Source organism: Mauremys reevesii, linkage group 6, assembly GCF_016161935.1.
Source record: "Mauremys reevesii isolate NIE-2019 linkage group 6, ASM1616193v1, whole genome shotgun sequence".
Classification (NCBI taxonomy): domain Eukaryota; kingdom Metazoa; phylum Chordata; order Testudines; family Geoemydidae; genus Mauremys; species Mauremys reevesii.
The window spans coordinates 102,841,794-102,861,116 of NC_052628.1; the positions used below are offsets into that span (position 1 = coordinate 102,841,794).

At 40.6% G+C, this 19,323-nt stretch overlaps 1 protein-coding gene across 24 annotated transcripts in view; it reads left to right on the top strand.

Moving 5' to 3' along the window:
* MPDZ (multiple PDZ domain crumbs cell polarity complex component) overlaps window positions 1-18,973 on the top strand; it is a 129,238-nt gene extending 110,265 nt beyond the window's left edge. For 19 of the 24 annotated variants that reach the window (XM_039543664.1, XM_039543674.1, XM_039543671.1 and 16 more), the window contains 12 exons: window positions 1,414-1,559; window positions 1,976-2,059; window positions 2,153-2,346; window positions 2,804-2,951; window positions 6,407-6,493; window positions 8,722-8,818; window positions 9,570-9,613; window positions 11,882-12,004; window positions 13,620-13,724; window positions 14,069-14,181; window positions 15,620-15,743; window positions 16,648-18,973. In XM_039543664.1, the coding sequence (XP_039399598.1) occupies window positions 1,414-1,559; window positions 1,976-2,059; window positions 2,153-2,346; window positions 2,804-2,951; window positions 6,407-6,493; window positions 8,722-8,818; window positions 9,570-9,613; window positions 11,882-12,004; window positions 13,620-13,724; window positions 14,069-14,181; window positions 15,620-15,743; window positions 16,648-16,794 (1,412 nt within the window). In that variant the 3' untranslated portion in view covers window positions 16,795-18,973. The remainder of the gene's footprint in view (window positions 1-1,413; window positions 1,560-1,975; window positions 2,060-2,152; window positions 2,347-2,803; window positions 2,952-6,406; window positions 6,494-8,721; window positions 8,819-9,569; window positions 9,614-11,881; window positions 12,005-13,619; window positions 13,725-14,068; window positions 14,182-15,619; window positions 15,744-16,647) is intronic. The other 5 variants (XM_039543672.1, XM_039543684.1, XM_039543686.1 and 2 more) reach the window with 2 other exon arrangements.
* The last annotated feature ends 350 nt before the right edge of the window (window positions 18,974-19,323 follow it).

Consider the following 19,323-nt stretch of genomic DNA (forward strand, 5'->3'; position numbering starts at 1 on the left):
AATCTGGTCAGAAACTGGCTCCACCATGGGTATGGTAAGGGGAGTTCCAGGGGGCAGTCAGGGAGCAGGGGGAGGGTTGGATGGGTTGGGAGTTCTGGGGATCCTGTAGGGGGCAGGAAGTGGTTGGATGGGGTGTGGGAGTCCCGGGGGTTTGTCTGGGGGCGGGGGTGTGGATAAGGGTTGGAGCAGTCAGGGGACAGGTAGGGGGTAGGATCCTAGGGGGGCAGTTAGGAGGGGGCAGTCAGGGGACAAGGAGCAGGGAGGCTTAGGTGGGGAGTAGGGTTCTAGGGGGCAGTTAGGGGCAGGGGTCCCAGGAGGGGGCAGTCAGGGGACAAGGAGTGGGGGCCCGGCAAAGCCAGTGAGTGAATTCGGGGCGGGGGCCACCAGGGTCAGGTGGGGAGAGGAGGGCTCGTGTGGGGGCTATGCACCTCCAGGGGAGTTCAGGGGGCACAGAGTGGGGAACCTGGTCTGGGGAGCAGCCCCTGGGCACGGCTGGCCCCTGGGGTCTATAAAGGCTCGTTGGGATTTGCCCCTCAATGAACCGGCGTGTGCATGGGGCGGGGCGTGCAAGGAGGAAGTTTTGCCTAGGGCACAAAACATCCTTGCACCGGCCCTGCCCCAGGGGGTGCGTGCAGCCCAGGTTAAGAACCGCTGCACTAAACTGAGAAGATCTGCATTTTAATTTAAATTTAAATGAAGCTTCTTAAACATTTTTAAAAACTTGTTTACATACAACAATAGTTTATAGACTTATAGAGAGAGACCTTCTAAAAACGTTAAAATGTATTACCGGCATGCAAAACCTTAAATTGGAGTGAATAAATGAAGACTCAGCACACCACTTCTGAAAGGTTGCTGACCCCTGGTCTAGGTATAATCCTGCCTCAGCATAGGGGGTTGGACTAGATGACCTCTTGAGGTCCCTTCCAGCCCTACACTTCCATGATTTGGCAACACTGCCTCCCTAGTACATTTTTCAAAGCAAAAAGGAAAGCCAGGAAATCCACCCAATGGCCCTAATTGATCAGGTACATCAACATGTACGAGAGCAGGGTGTGGCCCGGCAGTGAAGAAATAAGGCCACGTGCAATATACACATCTTTGTCCACAGTCTCAACAAACTGATTATCATGGACCTGGTGATGGTTGGGCACCAACATTAGGAGTTGTGATTTTAACCAGAGCACAGCTCTTCTTTTGGAGAAAGGGGAGGGCCAGAAGTTGTGTAATTTTATTTCTTGGGAGTATTTTTAAAATCAGATGAGTAATTAGGGTAGGTTGAATTTTGGGTCCATTTGCAACTATTCTTGTAAGGCTGTCAATAATCTCTCAATGTTATTTTAAAGTTCTTTTTTTTCCCCCCAGTTATTGTGGCCACTCACTGTAACCAACCAGTTTAATTGTTATGTTTAGATACAAGCAGGTCCTCAACTCCAGCCACGTTAGCCTCTGACCCAGCTACTTGTCCCATCATCCCAGGATGTGAAACAACCATTGATATCTCCAAGGGACGCACTGGACTTGGATTGAGCATTGTTGGGGGAGCAGACACTTTACTGGTTCGTAAAAATCAGTGATACTTCATAATGAGATGACAGTACCAATTTTAAGTCCCTAAGAAAACGTTTCTCTGAAGGTGAATATATTATTTCAACAAGTGACTGGAGACAAGGTCTGTCTGAGATTTGCTGCACTGAATTGATTTAAGCTTGAACCACAAATATTATTGTAATCACACTTTTTAAAGCAGAAGAAAGTGACTTATTTAAAGATCTTTTGCCTTTAGAAATGAGAACCTGAGTTCTCTTATAGCCTGCTTAGTTTGATTACTTAGTTTGCTGTTATCTGTTTACAGTCCTGTCTTCTCGTACTAGGATTTTTCAAAAGCTTTCTCCAAAGCCAAAGCTTGGACCAGTTGCAGTGCATACAAGAAGTGTTCTTCAGTGTGCAATGTATTTTTATTGTTAATCCACAGGGAGCTATTATTATCCATGAAGTATATGAAGAAGGAGCAGCATCCAAAGATGGAAGGCTCTGGGCGGGAGATCAGATTTTAGAGGTGCAGTCTTGTGTATATCACTTTTAAATGTCCATGAACCCTTCAGTCATTTAACTCATGGAAATACTCAATCAACATGTGGTTACATTGCAGGTGAATGGAATTGACCTCCGGAATGCCACACATGATGAAGCAATAAATGTTCTCAGACAGACACCCCAAAAAGTCCGTCTCACTGTCTACAGGGATGAGGCCCAGTACAAGGAGGAAGATATGTACGATGTTCTCAATATAGAGCTGCAAAAGAAGCCAGGCAAAGGCCTCGGATTAAGTATTGTTGGGAAAAGGTATGAAGTCAATGGAACTACACTGATGGACCGTAGCTCAAGACCTAACTCTTGGACCACAGAGCCAGCCCCAAGATTAGGGGAATGAAAAGATGAACCCTCCCTCCCCAAACTTTACTCCTCCACCATAGATAAATTGTCTCTCGCAGTAAATCTGCTCGTTACCAGCATGTTGTCAAACAATGTCAGTTGTTTCTTTTTTAAACAAAACAAAAATAGGAAGTGATTATAATTTTACGGTGGGCCCATTTGGCTCCCTTTCTGTGGGATTACTCAGGAAGTAAGGTACTACTCAGTGTGAGTAAGGGTGGAATGGTGGGATCTAGTCCACATTTATCTAACCAGAAATTCTAGGAAACAGTTTCTCAGTTCTAAGCAAAAGTCTTATTACAATATGGATAGTGAAATGGTACAAAGAGTGACAAGCTTGAAACAGAATACAATTGTGTGTTTGCAGAAATGATACGGGGGTGTTTGTGTCAGACATCGTCAAAGGAGGAATAGCAGATACGGATGGGAGACTAATGCAGGGAGACCAGATCTTAACAGTAAATGGAGAAGATGTTCGAAATGCTAACCAAGAGGCTGTTGCTGCTTTGTTAAAGGTAACTGTAAAAACAGAGTTGGAGACAAGCTGCAGAGTTTAGATCTGGAGCCAAACTGTCTTGAAGTTCAGGTAGGATCCAGGGTTCATATTCAGACCATCATAGAGCTGGAGGAGGTAGTGGAGAACTTTGGAGCCAGATCTGAACTTTCCCAACTATAAAGGTGTACAGATTTGGTGTTTTACCGTATGCACATTTCTAGGTGAAATTAGTAATGTTGGTGGCACACAGATTCATATATCTTAAATATAGAAGATATCTAATCTGACTTCCTGAATAATGCAAGCCAAAGAACCTCACCCAGTAATTTCTGTCTCAAGCCCGTAACTTCTGATTGAACTATAGCATATTTTTTAGAAAAACAACCCATCTTGTTTTAAAGACTTCAAATGATGGGGGAACCCACCATATCCCTAGGTAAATTGTTCCAATGATCAAGGACACTCACTGTTAAAAATGTGCCCCTTATTTCTCGTCTGCACTTCCCTAGCTTCAGCTTCCAGCCACTGGATCTTGCTATATCTTTTTCTGCTAAATTAAAGAGCTCTCCATCAGAAATCTCTTCCTGTTATAGTATCAGAGGGGTAGCCGTGTTAGTCTGGATCTGTAAAAGCAGCATGCATGCATCTGACAAAGTGGATATTCAACCACGAAAGCTCATGCTCCAAAACATCTGTTAGTCTATAAGGTGCCACAAGACTCTTTGTTGCTTTCTTCCTGTTATAGGTACTTGTGCATTATGATGAAATAATCGCATAACTAGAACAGTTCGAGAACTGGAATTTCTGCCCCATGAGGAGCTTTGCTTTTGACTTTTTTGTTTTGTTCCTGCACAGCGTTTTGATTCTTTCCCAGTTGCAAACCTGTACACCAAGTCACAACACTATTCTTTTTAGGGCCCGTTGCCACTTCCTTCCCACCTCCGGGCGGCCCTGGAGTACAAGTTATCTGAACTTGCCAATTTAAAATAATTTAACTTGAACAGGCGTTTAACATCCTCTCTAGCTACCAATGAATAGACAGTATTTCATTGTCACTTTAAGTTACTAATGCAGAAGAGAAATATTTAATGAATACTTCTTCCTTTTCTGGGTCATAATTTATAATTTGACCATCCTTGTTTATTATTGGTCCTGTGCTATTGCTAGAATTTTATTTGTTCCTGATACATTTAAAGAATTCCTCTGATTATCTTTAACCCTATTGACCATAGATTTTTTTCATTGATACCTTTAACTTTCCTTTTCAGTTGTCTGCATTTCCTACCAGCTGATTTGTACTCATTGCTATCAGCTTCCCCATTTTTCCATTTTTTATTGCTGTCTTTATCTCCCCTCTCAGTCAAGATGGTATTTTAATCAAAAAAGCCTTCGTTTATTTTTGCAAAATTGTAGGGTTTTTGTGACTCTCATAAAACATTCTTAAATTCCCTGTTATCATTCACATTTCCTCATACTCCATTTAGGTCATAATTGTTCTCAGCATGGGAAATAGGATTTTTTAAAACTATATATGGACTGTATTCTGTTTGCACATTGTAAATGAAATTGGATCATGATCACTTGCACATAGGCAAGCATCAGTTTTTAGTTCAGTGATCAGTTCCATCCTTATCAATCAGAATGTGGTCTAATATAGAATTTTCCCAAGTTGGTTGCAATACTTCTTGTGTTAGAAAATTGACATCTGTAATCTTTAGAATCTCCAAGCATGAAACCTCCAGCATGTGTCCCCGAGATTGAAATCCCCCAGGATGATGTAATTTTCCTTTCTATAATTATAGATAGATGTTTAAGGAGCTGCTCATTCTGTTCCCTCGTATGCTTTAGTAGTCTATGGCAGGTGCCTACTGGGTTGCCATCTTGTGATTTTTCAAATGTGTGGAGGGGGAAAGGGAGATGAATTTATCACTTGTCTTAGTAAAACTGAATGTTTTCCTCATGTTGAAAAGTCTTGGCTCCCAATTTCCCACATCATAACCTTTAAATGGCATTCATGGTTTTGAGTTATATGTTATAAAATTATAATTTTAGGTAGGTAGAATGCTTTTGGGGTGGGGGAGGGGTATTTTGGACCAGTATGAGTTTGGACCTCTGTTGGGAGGTAGGGATCCTTTGGTGTAAACCCTGACCATGTTCACCCTCAGACATTTGTCACCATTATTAAATAAATAAAGTGTAACTTCTGGGATCATTCTCTCCACGTTGCCAGTACTAAAAGAAACTAACAGCAGACCATGCTGATTATAAAGGTGTTGAAACCCTGTGCTTTCTATATCCTAGTATTAGGTCTGGTGTAAGGCATTGGCCTGTTTCTTATAATGGATTTCCTGACCAAAATGTGAGCCTCTCTTAGGGTAATACAGATAAACCATAACAGAGTAATGGCACTTCTGCAATCCTCTCAAATTGCTGTACACTCGGCTACATGGAAATAGGATTTTATAATAGTAAACTCCCAATGGAAAAGAAGGAGGAAAAGCAAAACCGTGACAAAAGACTGAAATCTCTAGATTTAAATAGGCTGCAGATAGAGGCCTTTACACCAAAGATAAAGTTGTTTTTACAAACAACTGTCTGCAACATTGTAATATGTGTCTGTCTGTCTAGGTTATAGTGAGCCTATCATCCTGGTATCTTAGTGCTTAAATGTATGTTATGTTCTTTTCACCAGTCTCTCAGTTTTCTTCGTTTCTGTGAACTAAATTCATTCATTATGTAACATCAGTTTCCTTGTGGCCATCTAATGTGTGCATCAAAATATTACTATTGGAAGCTTAAACACCAAAGAAGAGATTTTTCACAGGTCCAAATGGCATTTAAGGACCAGTTTCCCACTGGAAGTCTGAAGGAGTAGGGCACTCACACCACATTTGTGCATTAAAAATCTCCCTCCTGATCCTCGTTTCAGTTACATTGGTGTTAATCCAAGGTAGATGTTAGTTTCAGTTGCCATTTTACATTTCTAAATACCAATTTAAATGCCATGCTCTCAGTTACACTATCGTAAATGTGGAGTAAATCTGTAGATTATATGGCCTGTTTGGTACCCGCATTTTTAAAAATCACGAATGTAAAGAATTTTCAAAATTATTTATTGCATAGCTACATCTTGAAAGTGAATTTTACATGCTACTCCCATTTAAGTGAATGGGAATAGGATTAGGCCTTTAGTGTAATTTTGGCATCTGAACTGTAATGTTCATTTGTTAATCCAAATATTCTGCCCTGTATTTTATTTCACGGTATATAATTGATATACTATCCCATTCTGGCTCTGATCCTGCAATGAGCTTCACCTGTGCAGTGCTCATTGCAGGATTGGGGCCTGTGTTTATACACCTTCCATAAGTCTTATTATTTCCATCATCAGTTACTAATATATGCCTTTAATATTAGTACATTAATGGATCCTTTCGCGGTTGGAAACTGCATTATCAATTTCCTGTTCTTCAGTGTTCATTAGGTATTGTAAGACTAGAAGTTGGAAGAATAAAAGCAGGTCCATTCCATTCTGAGAGGAGAACATCCCAAAGCAGCCAGGTTTGTAACCGTGAAGCTGTTTAGTTTGGAAGAAATCAACTGTGGTTAAATAATTCCCTTTATTTGCTTTCATTGATTTTTAAAGTGGCAAAGATTTTCCATATAGTGAGCCCAGGATGAGTTTAAAAAAAAGCAGCTTTTATGTATTTCACAGCTTTTTCATAGCCACGTCATATGTTAACTTTAGCATATTATGTGTTTAAGGCATCATACAGCCAAAAGTTATCCCATGGTTAAAGTTTACCTCTTTGCTGCATTGCCTGATCATGATTTTAGGGCCCTCTCCTAGGAGGTGCAGAGAACTCTAACTCCCACTGAAATCAGTGAGAATTGGAAGGTGCTCACATTCTTGCTGGGTCAGGCCCTTAACTTAAGAATTCCTCTCTTGATCTAGATTATTGTCCATTAGGTATTTTATTCAGCTTTCTACCACACTGCTCTGATATACCTACAGAAGGCTGCAAACCAATGAAAAGGTTGAGAAAACAACAGAGTTTTAAATGGCTAATAGAGCCAGTCAGAAAATGGAAATTTTGGTCTTTGTCAAGCTTTTCCAATCAGCTCTACTGATTAATTCTAACATAACAAAAAAGTGTTTGATCTTCGTCAGTTTCCATATCTGATGCCTTTTCTACACTGTGGAGCGACATGCAGCGAGACACGGCAGTGAAAAACAGGCTGCATCCACACTGCAGTGTGTTGCTATACAGGCCAGTGAAAGGCTCTGGCAGAGGGGAGGCAGGGAGGAAAGGTTCTGACTACGGACAGGTCCCGGTGCCTTTCCCCTCTGCCTCTCCCACCAGAGTCTTTCACTGCTGCTGCAGCCTTTCCCTATTGCGGGGAAGGGCTGAGGTAACGGGACATTACACTGCTTAAAATAGTAGTGTAGAGGTGAGAGGCACTGCTTGGGCATGTAGAGAGCCATGTAGGATATATACCCTAAGGTTCTAACGTGTCTAAGCAGTGCTTTGTCATCTACACTTCTATTCATACCAATACTGGGGCAGAATGTGGGGGTGGGGGGCATAGCCTGAATGTGTCCTTAATACTAAACAGTTCAGATTGTACTGCTATGGTGATGTGCCTGTGTTTTCATTATAAACTTTATTTTTCAAAGACTCAGCATTTGTATGAAGATTTCTCTGACTAAAAAGTAGGTGTACAGATCATCAAGGCCTCTGCCTAAAATGTTCATCATCAAAGACCATCAAGGACCTGAGCCTAAAAAACTCAGATCAGATTAGTTAGGAGTGAGGTGAAGATTGCAGGATTTGACCTGGATGCGTTTTTCAGTAGGCGTTAGGATTGAGTAAAGACTGCAGTACTGGGTCCTCCTTAAATATATATGGACCTTCAGAATTTGGCCAAGGTAAAAATACAGAATCAAGCTGTAACCCAGGCCGTTAAGCCAGTAGAAATATATAATGAGTAATTTTTACTTGAAAAATCTATAAAGCCGTTGTAGTCTCATAATGACACAAAATAACACAACATCAGTCACCTTGTCCCCTCTGATATGTGTACACACGCAGCTGATGTCAGAGTTCTAATGGGAGGTGCGCGTACACAGCTGAGAGGATAGTCTGGTCTCAAACTTTATATAGCATCTGAATTAACAAGTGAGTACAGACAAGGGAAAAAATGTGTGTTTTCATTTGAAATGTAAACTGAGTAGAGAAATTCAAATCACAAGAATTACAGAGCAGATTTTAAGACAAGAGGATATGGGGAGGAAAAAGTGTTTTTATAGTTGTGGCTGATGATGTGATTACAGACAGTGAAGGCAAATGGATGGTGTGGATTGAGGGGGAAAAAAGATGCAATGGAATCATATGTTAGGGTTCGCCTATCTTCTTTGTCAATGTTCTGTACTCTGTCCTTCACTTTTTAACTTTTGTTAGAAGATTGTCGTCAGTTACACCCATAAAACTCCAGCAAAGTCATAGGAAGTTCCATGAGTTAATCTGAGGGCAGAATTTGGGCTCCTAGAAGCAATCTTTCGAAAGCTTGTGGAAGGTTTTAGCTATGCAACCACAAACCTTCAACTAAGAGAGCCCTCCAGAATGCTCTGCGGATATAGAGGAGTTATTGTTAGTCTCACAGTACATCATTTCTTGCTAGGCACAAGAGGAAAGGAGTAAAATAGTGCTGGAGCTCGTAATTTTATTTTCTGGCAAGTTAGAAGTTTGAAGACTATGGTATAATCCCAATGTGATGTTATATTTTAGGTCAGTGAAGGAAGTGGCAGCTTGTCATCATTCAGTTTCCCACCTTCTGGTTCCAACCCATCTGAGGGCTTTGAAAGTGGTCTTAAGAAGAATGCCAGTAAGATTATTTGATGCCTTTAATATTTTATATCTAAAACTTCTCCCCATTATCCTGTCTGAATCAGTAGCTGAGATATCTTTTGTTTCTCTGAAGTGCTAGATATTGTTTTGAACTGTAGGCATAAAAGCAGTCCCTTTGTAATTCAAGTCTAAAATGCTGATAGGGCAATTATTGGAAAAAACCCCACAAAACAACACATAGGTATCATTTTATATCCCTTTATAAGCGTAACGGTGGCAGCTTGTCATACCCTATGTTGTATTGTAAGAATGCAAGTTGTTAAATCAGAGACTCTCATAAAATGTAAGTATATCTTCCATTAAACTGTCTCATGCATCCCGCATGTGAATCTGTGGACAGAATCAGATTTTGTATCATTAAACCAGGAAAGATGAGTAACAATTTTCTCATGTTTAAATTACAAGTAAGTCATTATTTTGCCCTGAGTCTGTCTTGTTAATTGCTCAGATTGAATAAACCTGGCAGTCTTTTTTTCCAGAATATGTGTATTATTCAGAAAATGAATGATTTGGGTATCTTTTTTTAAATTTTGTGTAAAATACACCTATTCCTTCCCATCTCAGAAGTAGTTCAATCTTGTTAATATAATGAGAGCAGATGTTCAGGCATGTTACTATAAGAAAAGAGCAAAAGCTAAAATCATTATAACTGTTTTTATGGCTATAATGGAGCGCTTTCTTTAAAATCTTACCCAACCGTTTATATATTTATTTTTATCATTTCACAGTATCATCTGAAATACAAGGATTAAGAACGGTTGAAATAAAAAAGGTAAGTCGTACTGTAAAAATGTACCAGGAACTGGAACCCCTGAGCAGCTATAAATTAGTGTGTTTACACCCACTGAGGCTCTGGCCCTAGATTTTTACCTATTGGAGAGAGGCAGTGCTATGTCCCGAGACTTGTGAAAGATATTTTAGGTTTTCATTAACATATGTCTAGTTTTGTGAGTCAATCCATTTTATAGAACAAACACACTAATGGCAGCTTTACATCCAGCCCCTAGGTTTTCCAGCTGCTGTGGGGATGTAACACACAGATCCCCATAATATCCGTCTGAGTCAAGCATCTAGATTCCTGTAACCTACTTTGAAAATTTAAGGGACAAAGAATTAGCAAAAGTTTGGGCCATATGTTTATTTTAGTCACACTGAGTTAAATCCAAAGTAAATGGAGTTTAGGATGTTCAGTCTCAGTTTTTATCATATTTTTCTTATTGAATCATTTTCAGTTAGGATGTACTTATACAATAACTATTTTAACTGTACTGTATATTTAATAAAATCATCAGTATATAGATTCTGAGATCAGTTTCTCACACCAGTTTTACACTTGTGCAGTTCTATTGACTTCCTGATTTATATGCAAATATCAGCAAAATCAAGCTCTTTTATTTTCCCAGTATTATTTATTGTTACAACTGGCTTGACATTCAGGGTGTTTCATTGTATGGATTTGTTTTAGCTACTTTATTCTCTCTGTCCCTTCTATAAATAGCTTTTTATACTGTGCTGAAATGTTATTTTGAACTTTCTAAAGCTGTTACTGCTGTGTGTATCATACAGCAGCAATACACTAGGAGGAGTATTAGTCCTCTTTCTGTATTTTCAGTGTGACATCACCATAGCTAGCCTGATTACTTAAAGAGACAAAATCAGTAGATCCTCTTCTTAAAGCGCAGGCTTTTAAGGGGGGCAATTTCAAATCATGGCCGCTATTTGAGTGCAGTGACAGAATCTGCATGCTCAAAACCCAGTTTGTTAATATAAATTGAGCTCAGATAGATTTTGCTCATGTCACTGGTGTGCACAATTGATAGGCCTGGTTATAAAATCAGGAGCAACTCCCCTGAAGTCAGTGGAATTACATGGGTGTAAAAACATGTAAGAAGGGGCGGGGGAAAGGGAGGGGGAATCAGGCTGCAGTGTGAAAACAATTTCATGCAAATGTGATACATACACATGTAATTTGCACCACACAAATGGCAGCTGGATTGAGTCCTGTCTGATTTTTAGGTTGAGATTCTTGATTCCTTCCCTGTGGACAAGTTTGCTCTTTTTTTTTTTTTCATCTCTTTTCTTTCCCCTGGGAGATCAACATTGTGCAAGGGGAGTTAAATTTTTACATGGCTTCCTCACTGCTTATGTCATTGTTATAAAAGCTTTGGGTGAGTCTACAAGCCAACACCCCTGCCCTACCCCACAGTATCACCTTTAATAAGCCTCATTATTGGCTACACTTCACAGTCAGTGGTGCCAGGGAGCCTTATTCTGGCCAGTGGTTATCAGAGACTTCATTCTGCAACTTCAGCGATAAGGGCTCTATATAATAAAAAATCACAACAGAATAGCCAGCCTGATAACACAGAGGTGTGAGCTTAAAATGCCTGCCAGACAATCTACAGGGCAATAGTGAAGGTGGAAGGAACAGAGATTCCCATCTTCTTGGCTAGAGTAAAAAATTCTCAGTGCTAGTGAACCAAAACAATTCAATTCATTGTTCCTTCTCCCATTACTGTCTTCCATTCTCCCCTCATTGTACTCTGTTCCTTGCTTACTAGCATCTATAGACGATTTATGTTTCAACTTTATTTTTCCTTTTTTTCTCCACGAGAAACTATTGTCTTCAAAAAAAGGCACTTTCTCTTCTCTCAGTGAAGTTTCTTGTGACACTATGTGAAAGACCGTACGTGAAGACAAACTGATATGCTTTGAGGAATTTGTAATGGTGGAATGAAAGTGAAGAGGGGTGGGAGTGCCATATCCCCTCCCTGTACATTGACCTGGAGGAATTAGGGCTGAGTTCTTTATAAGTGAATAGTTATTTTACATTACTCAATTTTAGGGTGCCTGTCTTAACACACCAAAAAGGGGCCTGACTTTGAGGGTGGGTATTCAGCGCAGTGTGAAAATCAGGGCCCTTTAAAAGGTCTCAAGTTGGGTACCCAAAATCACTAGTCGGTCTTGAAAATCTGGGCCTAAAGGTAATTGTGTATTTTCTCTCAAGCAGTATCTTAATCTATTTTCCTTACTGTAACAGGGTCCTGCAGATTCCCTAGGAGTGAGCATTGCTGGAGGAGTAGGCAGTCCCCTGGGAGATGTTCCCATATTTATTGCCATGATGCATCCAAATGGAGTTGCAGCTCAAACTCAGAAACTCAGGGTAAGTTCATTGCTAAGAAAGGAGGTTGGTAAAAAAAGCTTAATTTGATAGTGCTAAATAAATTACTCTGGCTTGATCACAGAGTAGAGCCACATGGTGTATTCACTAGCACTTCAGGCCATGCCAGGAATTTCTGCCATTCAGATCAAGAGTACAGTAGTTTTAGATGGTAGAATTCTTTTCATGAACATTAGCAATTCGGGAGAAAACCTTAAAGCAACCTTGGAACATGGAGCCAGCATGGCTTTCAGATACCAAAGTGAAGAGCTTGGTCAAGAAAGTTAATAGAGAAGTGTTATTTATTCTTTCACACAATGCAAAAACCAGGGATCACTCAATGAAATTAATAGGCAGTTGGTTCAATACAAATAAGAGGAAATACTTTTTCACACCACACACAACTAACCTGTGGAAGTAATTGCCATGGGGTGTTGTGATCACCGAACATATAACTGGGTTCAAAAAGAGCTGGATAAATTCATGGAGGATAGGTCCATCAATGGCTATTCGCTAAGATGGTCAAAAATGCAACCCCATTTTTGGGTTGACCTTAAACCTCTGACTACCAGAAGCGAAGAGGGGAAAATGGGTGGATCACTCTATAATTGCATTGTTCTGTACACTCCCCATGAAGCTCTGGTACGGGCCACTGTCAGAGATAGGATACTGGGCAAGATGAACCATGAGCTATCCCATATGGCAGCTCTTATGTTCTTATGTGTAAATAAATAGATCCCACATCTGTCCTGATTATTGGTACAGTAGTCAGCAGCCTTCCCGATGCCTGCAGTTATGTGATTTATTTTACTTCCTTCTGTTAGTTGCTTTTCCTGCAGCACATTCAACTTTCCCATCTCACTGTGTAGGCTTTTCTTGTTTTATACATCCACTGAGTGCAAAATTGGTATGAATGAGTGCATTACCACTTGCAGCCATTTATGTCTGGTTTTAAGACTAGTTTGCATCACCACTGAATGTGGCCCTGGGAGTTGCATTGGATTATTCTAGGCCACATTTGAACCTGAGAGACCTGATGATAATATGCTACATTGGTCTGTCTTCCCAGAATGTGTAAATGTTTGACTATCGTCTACTGATTGAAATATCAGAGGTGTGTATGTGTTGACTTCTAATGTCTAATTACAACTATGCAAACTATAATACTGACATCTCTATATGTATGTGATTGTATTATTCACTAGTAGATTCAGATCTTAGAGGATATAAACCTCAATAACTACTACGGAATCAGGGCTGTTTCACGAGTTATCACTAGAGAATTGTGACTTGCACTGGAAACAAAGGGCCAGATTCTCAGGTGGCATAAATTGCTGAAGCTTTATTGAATTCACTAGAGCTGCCTTGATTTAAACCAGCTGAAGATCTGGGCCAAAGACTTTATTGTATCCAAGAACAAGAATGTGCTGTAGACAGGTGGTAAATATTTCCTTGATGCTATATATTTTTTGCAAATCCTACTAGCTAGATCCAGTTCTCAATTCAAGTAATCTTCATGGAAAGGGTACCATCTTATTTTGTGTTGAAAAGATGGCATATAGATCTCAGTGACATAGCTTCTTACTAATGGCTAGCTCTTTAATTTTCTCTTCTGTAGGTTGGGGATAGGATTGTTAATATTTGTGGAACATCCACTGAGGGCATGACACACTCCCAAGCTGTCAGCCTACTGAAAAATGCTTCAGGCACTGTTGAACTGCAGGTAAGGAGTTTCTCTGCACTGATGTTCAGAACGCACTTTGCAGTTTTGATTTTGAGGCTGAAAAACCAAGAGTAACACACAACTGCCGAGTTCTGAGGAAAATGTAGCCAGAGAATATAGAGGGTTGGAAGGTTATGTTGTGCAGTTTTCACATCCTCACCATATTTTGCTCCAAAGTTACCGTTTATTCTTATTTTAGCTGAAAGGAAGAAAGGTTTTTGCAACAAATGAGGCTTGTTTTGGTCATTTCACCTTTGTAAATACTGTGGTGTTAATCAGTGTGTGCTCAGTTGTCCGAGCATCACCTTCCTCATTTCACTGCTATCTACAACGTGCCCTCTCAGGTGGTGGCTGGAGGGGACGTAAGTGTCGTAACCGGTCAGCAACAGGATCCACCAGCTTCCAGCCTTTCATTTGCAGGACTAACCTCAAGCAGCATCTTTCAGGATGATTTAGGGTAAGTGCATATATTATCCTTGATGGATCCTTTCTAATTGAGTTACCGTAAGGCCCGCTGGCTGGGACTGCACCTGAAAAGTGCTTAGAAGTTGCAGCATGTGCAGAGTGAGGTGTCCTGCTAACTTAGTCATGACGGTCACAGGAAGCATATAACTGGGCTCCATAGGCCACATAGGACATTCTGGTTCATTTCAGGGTACAATTCACTATGCTGGTTTTGACCCGTAAGGCTATGATTTGATTTGATTTGATTTCAGCACCGTAGCGGCTGCTTCATTCCTTGTGTTGTGCTTGAGATCAGCTGAAGTACTTAAGCTAATTGCCCCCATGCTTAAATGGCAGGGCATTTTAAGTGTGGATCTGCTGACTCTGGAACTCACTTTCCCTGCCAGTCTATCAGAGCCTGAGTTTGTTGACTTGTCGGGTATGCTGCAAGGCACAGCTGTCCATTTACTGCCTGAGAGAGTGTTTTGGGGGCGTCATAGATTTTGCTAGGTCACCTGATTTCCTGGGCCAACACAACCTCCATGGTGGTTGGGGTTTTTTTGTTCTTGGGGCAGGGTGTTGGTGTTTTAATTTTATACATAATTGTACCTGGAATTCATTGCAGACACAAATATTAGTAGCTATTTAAATACATGATTTATGTGCGCAAAGAGGTAGTTGGATGCCTATCTGCTAACATTTCCATCCTGAGTGCGAAAATGTGGGCACAGTTCTTTGTGGTTGAAAAATTAAATTATTTCAAAGCAGACCATCACTAAAAATCAGCCCCCAAACTTCTAGGTATACAGTGTATATTATATTCTACTGGGGGTGGTGAAAAACGTGATTGAAATTGTAAGTTCTGTAGTTCTTATAGTCTCTCAAAACATTGCAAATTTATAAAAAATATAAGACCAAACAACAGAAGGGAACAGGAATGACTAAACCAGGCTTAGGAATTGGTTGGGGCTATTTTTGATTTTCTCTTATATATGAGTTTTGGGGGAAGGAAGGTTTTTTAAAAATAATGTTGTAGTCTTTGTGGGGTTTATTCTGTTTCTCTCTGAGCTCCAGGATGTTGGTACTTACTTATCCATAGATAACAAGCATATCCATAGGTAATAAGCATCAGTAGTGGACCATTCTAACGATTATGCAGTGTATTAAATGACAGAATGAATAAACTTTTGCAGACAGAAGGTAAAGTACCATGGAGAAGTTATGAAAGGAAACTGTAAATAAGTAACCAGCTTATGGCACTGAGCAGGATTTCAGTGGTTGACATGAACTGAAATATTCACCGCAATATACTTAAAATCCTGTGTAGAGTTCTCAGCAAAGGAAAGTTTATTTGTTAGTGTTGAAAGGTGAAGAGCCTCTTTGCTGAACAATCCACGTACTGAACTAGACATTCACAAAAGAAACAGGATAACTTCTTTTCTCTGTTGTAGGCCCCCCCAGTATAAGACCATTACTCTAGACCGAGGACAGGACGGTCTAGGCTTTAGTATTGTGGGAGGATATGGCAGTCCTCATGGAGATTTACCCATCTACGTTAAGACAGTATTTGCAAAGGTAAGTGCATAGGTGTAAAACTACTCAAACAATTCAGTGCTCAGCAGCTGATTTATTAATATATGGCCTGGTGAGAAGCCAGTGGGTTCTGAACAGTTTATCTTATTGCTTGTCTTCTCCAAGCAGGAATGCAGGTACCATTTAAAATTGTGTCTGCAGTTTGAGGCTTTAAGTAAACTGGGCCCCATTTTCTGAATTCCCAATTTGCTCACATCAAACATTTGGATTTGAGGATGTAATTTAGTTGTCCACCTTGGACAATTGGCCCCTCACTGTTTAGTTTGCATTCTCTTCAAGCAGTGCTTGGGGTTAGTTTGAATTATTTGCTATGAATATTGGAATCAAATATAGGCCACAACCACTGGATCCAAACCTTAATTTTGGAGCAGTTCAGATCCTGATCTAAACTTGGTGTATAGCAGGTCTGAGTCAGAACACCAAGTAGGAAAACCTCCAGACCTCGAAGTTTAGGTTCAGACCTGGATTTGATTTCTAATTTGAATTGTTGAGAACTTGGCCAGCCAAACCAAGACGGCTGAAGGAGTTTAAAAATTCCACAGCTCTGACTTATAGAATGTATGCAGTACATCATTCCCATGCTGTAAATTTCATTCCATTCATAAGGTGATGAGGACTTTCATTACTCCATCTGGTTAGTTTGCACAGTGGAAACCTTATGCAAAAACCTATAGGCAGATAGAACCAATACCTACTAAGGACAAAATGAGCCTGGATTTCTAGTAACGAAAACTGATCAGCTTAGCCTTTCTCAAGCAGAAAAGTTTAATGTGTGCTGTATATTGAACCCATCGTACTAGGACCCTCTTTAGATTTCTCTGTGAACAGCTATAAAACCAGGAGTTTCAGAAATGCATGTCTGCAGTTACGTGCTGTTTAATTTCAGGGTGCAGCAGCAGAGGACGGACGGCTGAAGAGAGGGGATCAGATCATAGCTGTCAACGGGCAGAGCTTAGAAGGGGTGACCCATGAAGAAGCAGTTGCTCTTCTAAAAAGGACAAAAGGGACTGTCACTCTGACTGTTCTCTCATGAACTGGCTGTCCAAATAATAGGATCAACAAGATTCCATTATCTACATTCCACGTAGCAAAGAGAATGGAAATGTTTATGTAGCCTTCTTGCTATTCCAGCTTTACCAGACTGTTATATCACTGAAGAAAAAATAACACTTAATCATATTTTTGAACACAATAGAACTATTTGTCTTACTGTCGAATCACTGGGATGGGCTTATGTAGTCTCTGGCAAAGACTTAAGGTTTTTTATTATTATTGTAATGAATACAGGTGACCCACCAGAACATGAAAGTTTGCATTAGTAACCGCATTGCAAAACTGGAATGTTTTGCAAAGAGGCTTTGAATATTTGAGATGGGTGTGGGAGGGAGAATGTGTGCGCTAAATAGTCAAGGGGGGAGGAGATAACTGAGACTATTTAAATAGCAGAAATAAAGTCACAGGAGAAAGAACAGTTTAACAAAAGAAGATAGATGGAAAAATTAGTTAGAAAGTCAGTGCTGCTAATTACATGCTCCAGAAGCAAAATAATGGGGGGGAGAGGGTTGGGGGGTTTTTTTTGGTGCTCGGGGTTGAAAAATCCACTTGCAGGAAACTTTCCCTCGTGAATGAGGGAGCCCTACTGTATCTGCAATATCACAAGGATTTAGGCTTCTCTTTTAAAGTAGTGAAGTTCCTAAGCTTGGTGGGTATGAAGATAATGTTCCCGATGTGAACAGTAAAATGAACACTGCCCTCTTCCTGAGTTTGCAGACAGGCAGCTCCAGTGTCACAGTCACTGCTGCGCAGAGCTTCTTGAAGCAGCAGCACAAATTAACCACTATGGGTAGCTTCCATGTCACTAGTCAGAGCCCAGTGGAATATAGTGAAATGGGTGAGGTTTCATGCTGCTGCTATTGCTCTAAGCCAGTGGTGAGCAACCTGCGGCCCATCACAGTAATCTGATTGCAGGCCATGAGACATTTTGCTGACGTTGACCGTCCCCAGACATGGCCCCCTGCAGCTCCCAGTGGGTGAGAACAGCGAACTGCAGCCCCTGGGAACTGCGATGGGCTGTGCCTGCGGACGGTCAACGTCAGCAAAATGTCTCACGGCCTGCAATCAGATTACCGTGATGGGCCTCATGTGGCGCGCAGGCCACAGGCTGCCCAGCACTGCTTTAAGTAGAAGCAGATACTGAAGACATTCAGAGAGGAGGAGGACCCAAAAAAAGAGAGAGAGGAGGGGTAGAATAATAAAGACCCCCCCCCCAGTATAGAGGAGTCCAAGAGGTAGGGCAAATGGTAGAGGTTCCTCTTCATCTTCACCCTAGTCAGAAGCATGCAGGAGCTGAAAGGACGGGCAGCTTCTGGAAGGACTTGTAAATTATTGAACACTTACAAGCCAAGCACTGATATGTAAGATGGAGCCCTGTAAAGCTCGAGGAACAACTCTCCTAGCCTCTCACTATAAAGTGTTGTCCCTGGACCTTGTAAACTCCCTGTCAGCTTCCCCCCTTTTGCCTAGTACTGTATGTATCTGCTTGGTGAAGCCCCATCTGTGATTTACCTTGTCACTAAATACAATATGTCTTTTTTAAAACCTTTAGAGAGGCAGAAATGTCAAAGATCATGTGAGCACTGGTGTTCCTTTAGGCTAGAGTGCTGCCCACCGCGTACTTTCATGGAGCTGCAAGACTCTGCATATTGACCAGCAAAAACCTAGAGCAGCCGGAGCACCATGTCAGTTGTTTATAATATTTAATAATTGAGTTCTGAAGTGGGGGCACATTCAAACTGTGCTAGAGAAATATGCAAAAAAGCCACCATTCATTCATCTGAGTGAAAACCAGCAGGGTTAGGAATGTTTGAGAGATACTGCTTGTGAATTGATAGCTAAATATAAGTGGGTTAACTAAAAAAAAAACCCCTCTTTTTCAACAATTATTTTAGATGTTACAATACAATAGGCTAAGAAAAACAGATGGTGCCAGTACTTGAGGCAACTGGTGATGCATTATTAGCCTGTACTCATTCCCAGTATAGTGTGTGAAATGCCCATGTTAGAGTATGAAAAGTCTCTTCAAATATTATCTATATTTGTAACAGAAGTAGTGTACAGAATTTTATTATTGCCTTCGTGTCTAAATGCAGGATTTAAGAGAATAAATATGAAGCTGTAAGAGGTGAATTAATAAAGTTGCAGGTGTATTTGTGGTTGCTTTGTGATGAAGTTGGTTTTTTCCATTATTAAAGGGTTGGTATTAGGCCCACAATTTAGTTTTTGTAAAATAACATCAGATTTAACAAAACCAGGATTAATGATATAAATGAATCAAGAATTCTTTTAACTTTTCCACTAAAAACTATATTTAAATGTGTTTTTGCATAGCTGCATCCCAAACACTGCAATACTGTCTTCCAGCTAATTCATGAGACCCAGACATCAAAACTGACTAGAACAAAGGTTCTCAAACTGTGGTCCGTGGACCACCAGTGGTCTGCTAGCTCCCTTCTGGTAGTCCACGGATAGTTTCCTCTAAGATGCACGCCTGGGCGGCTGCACA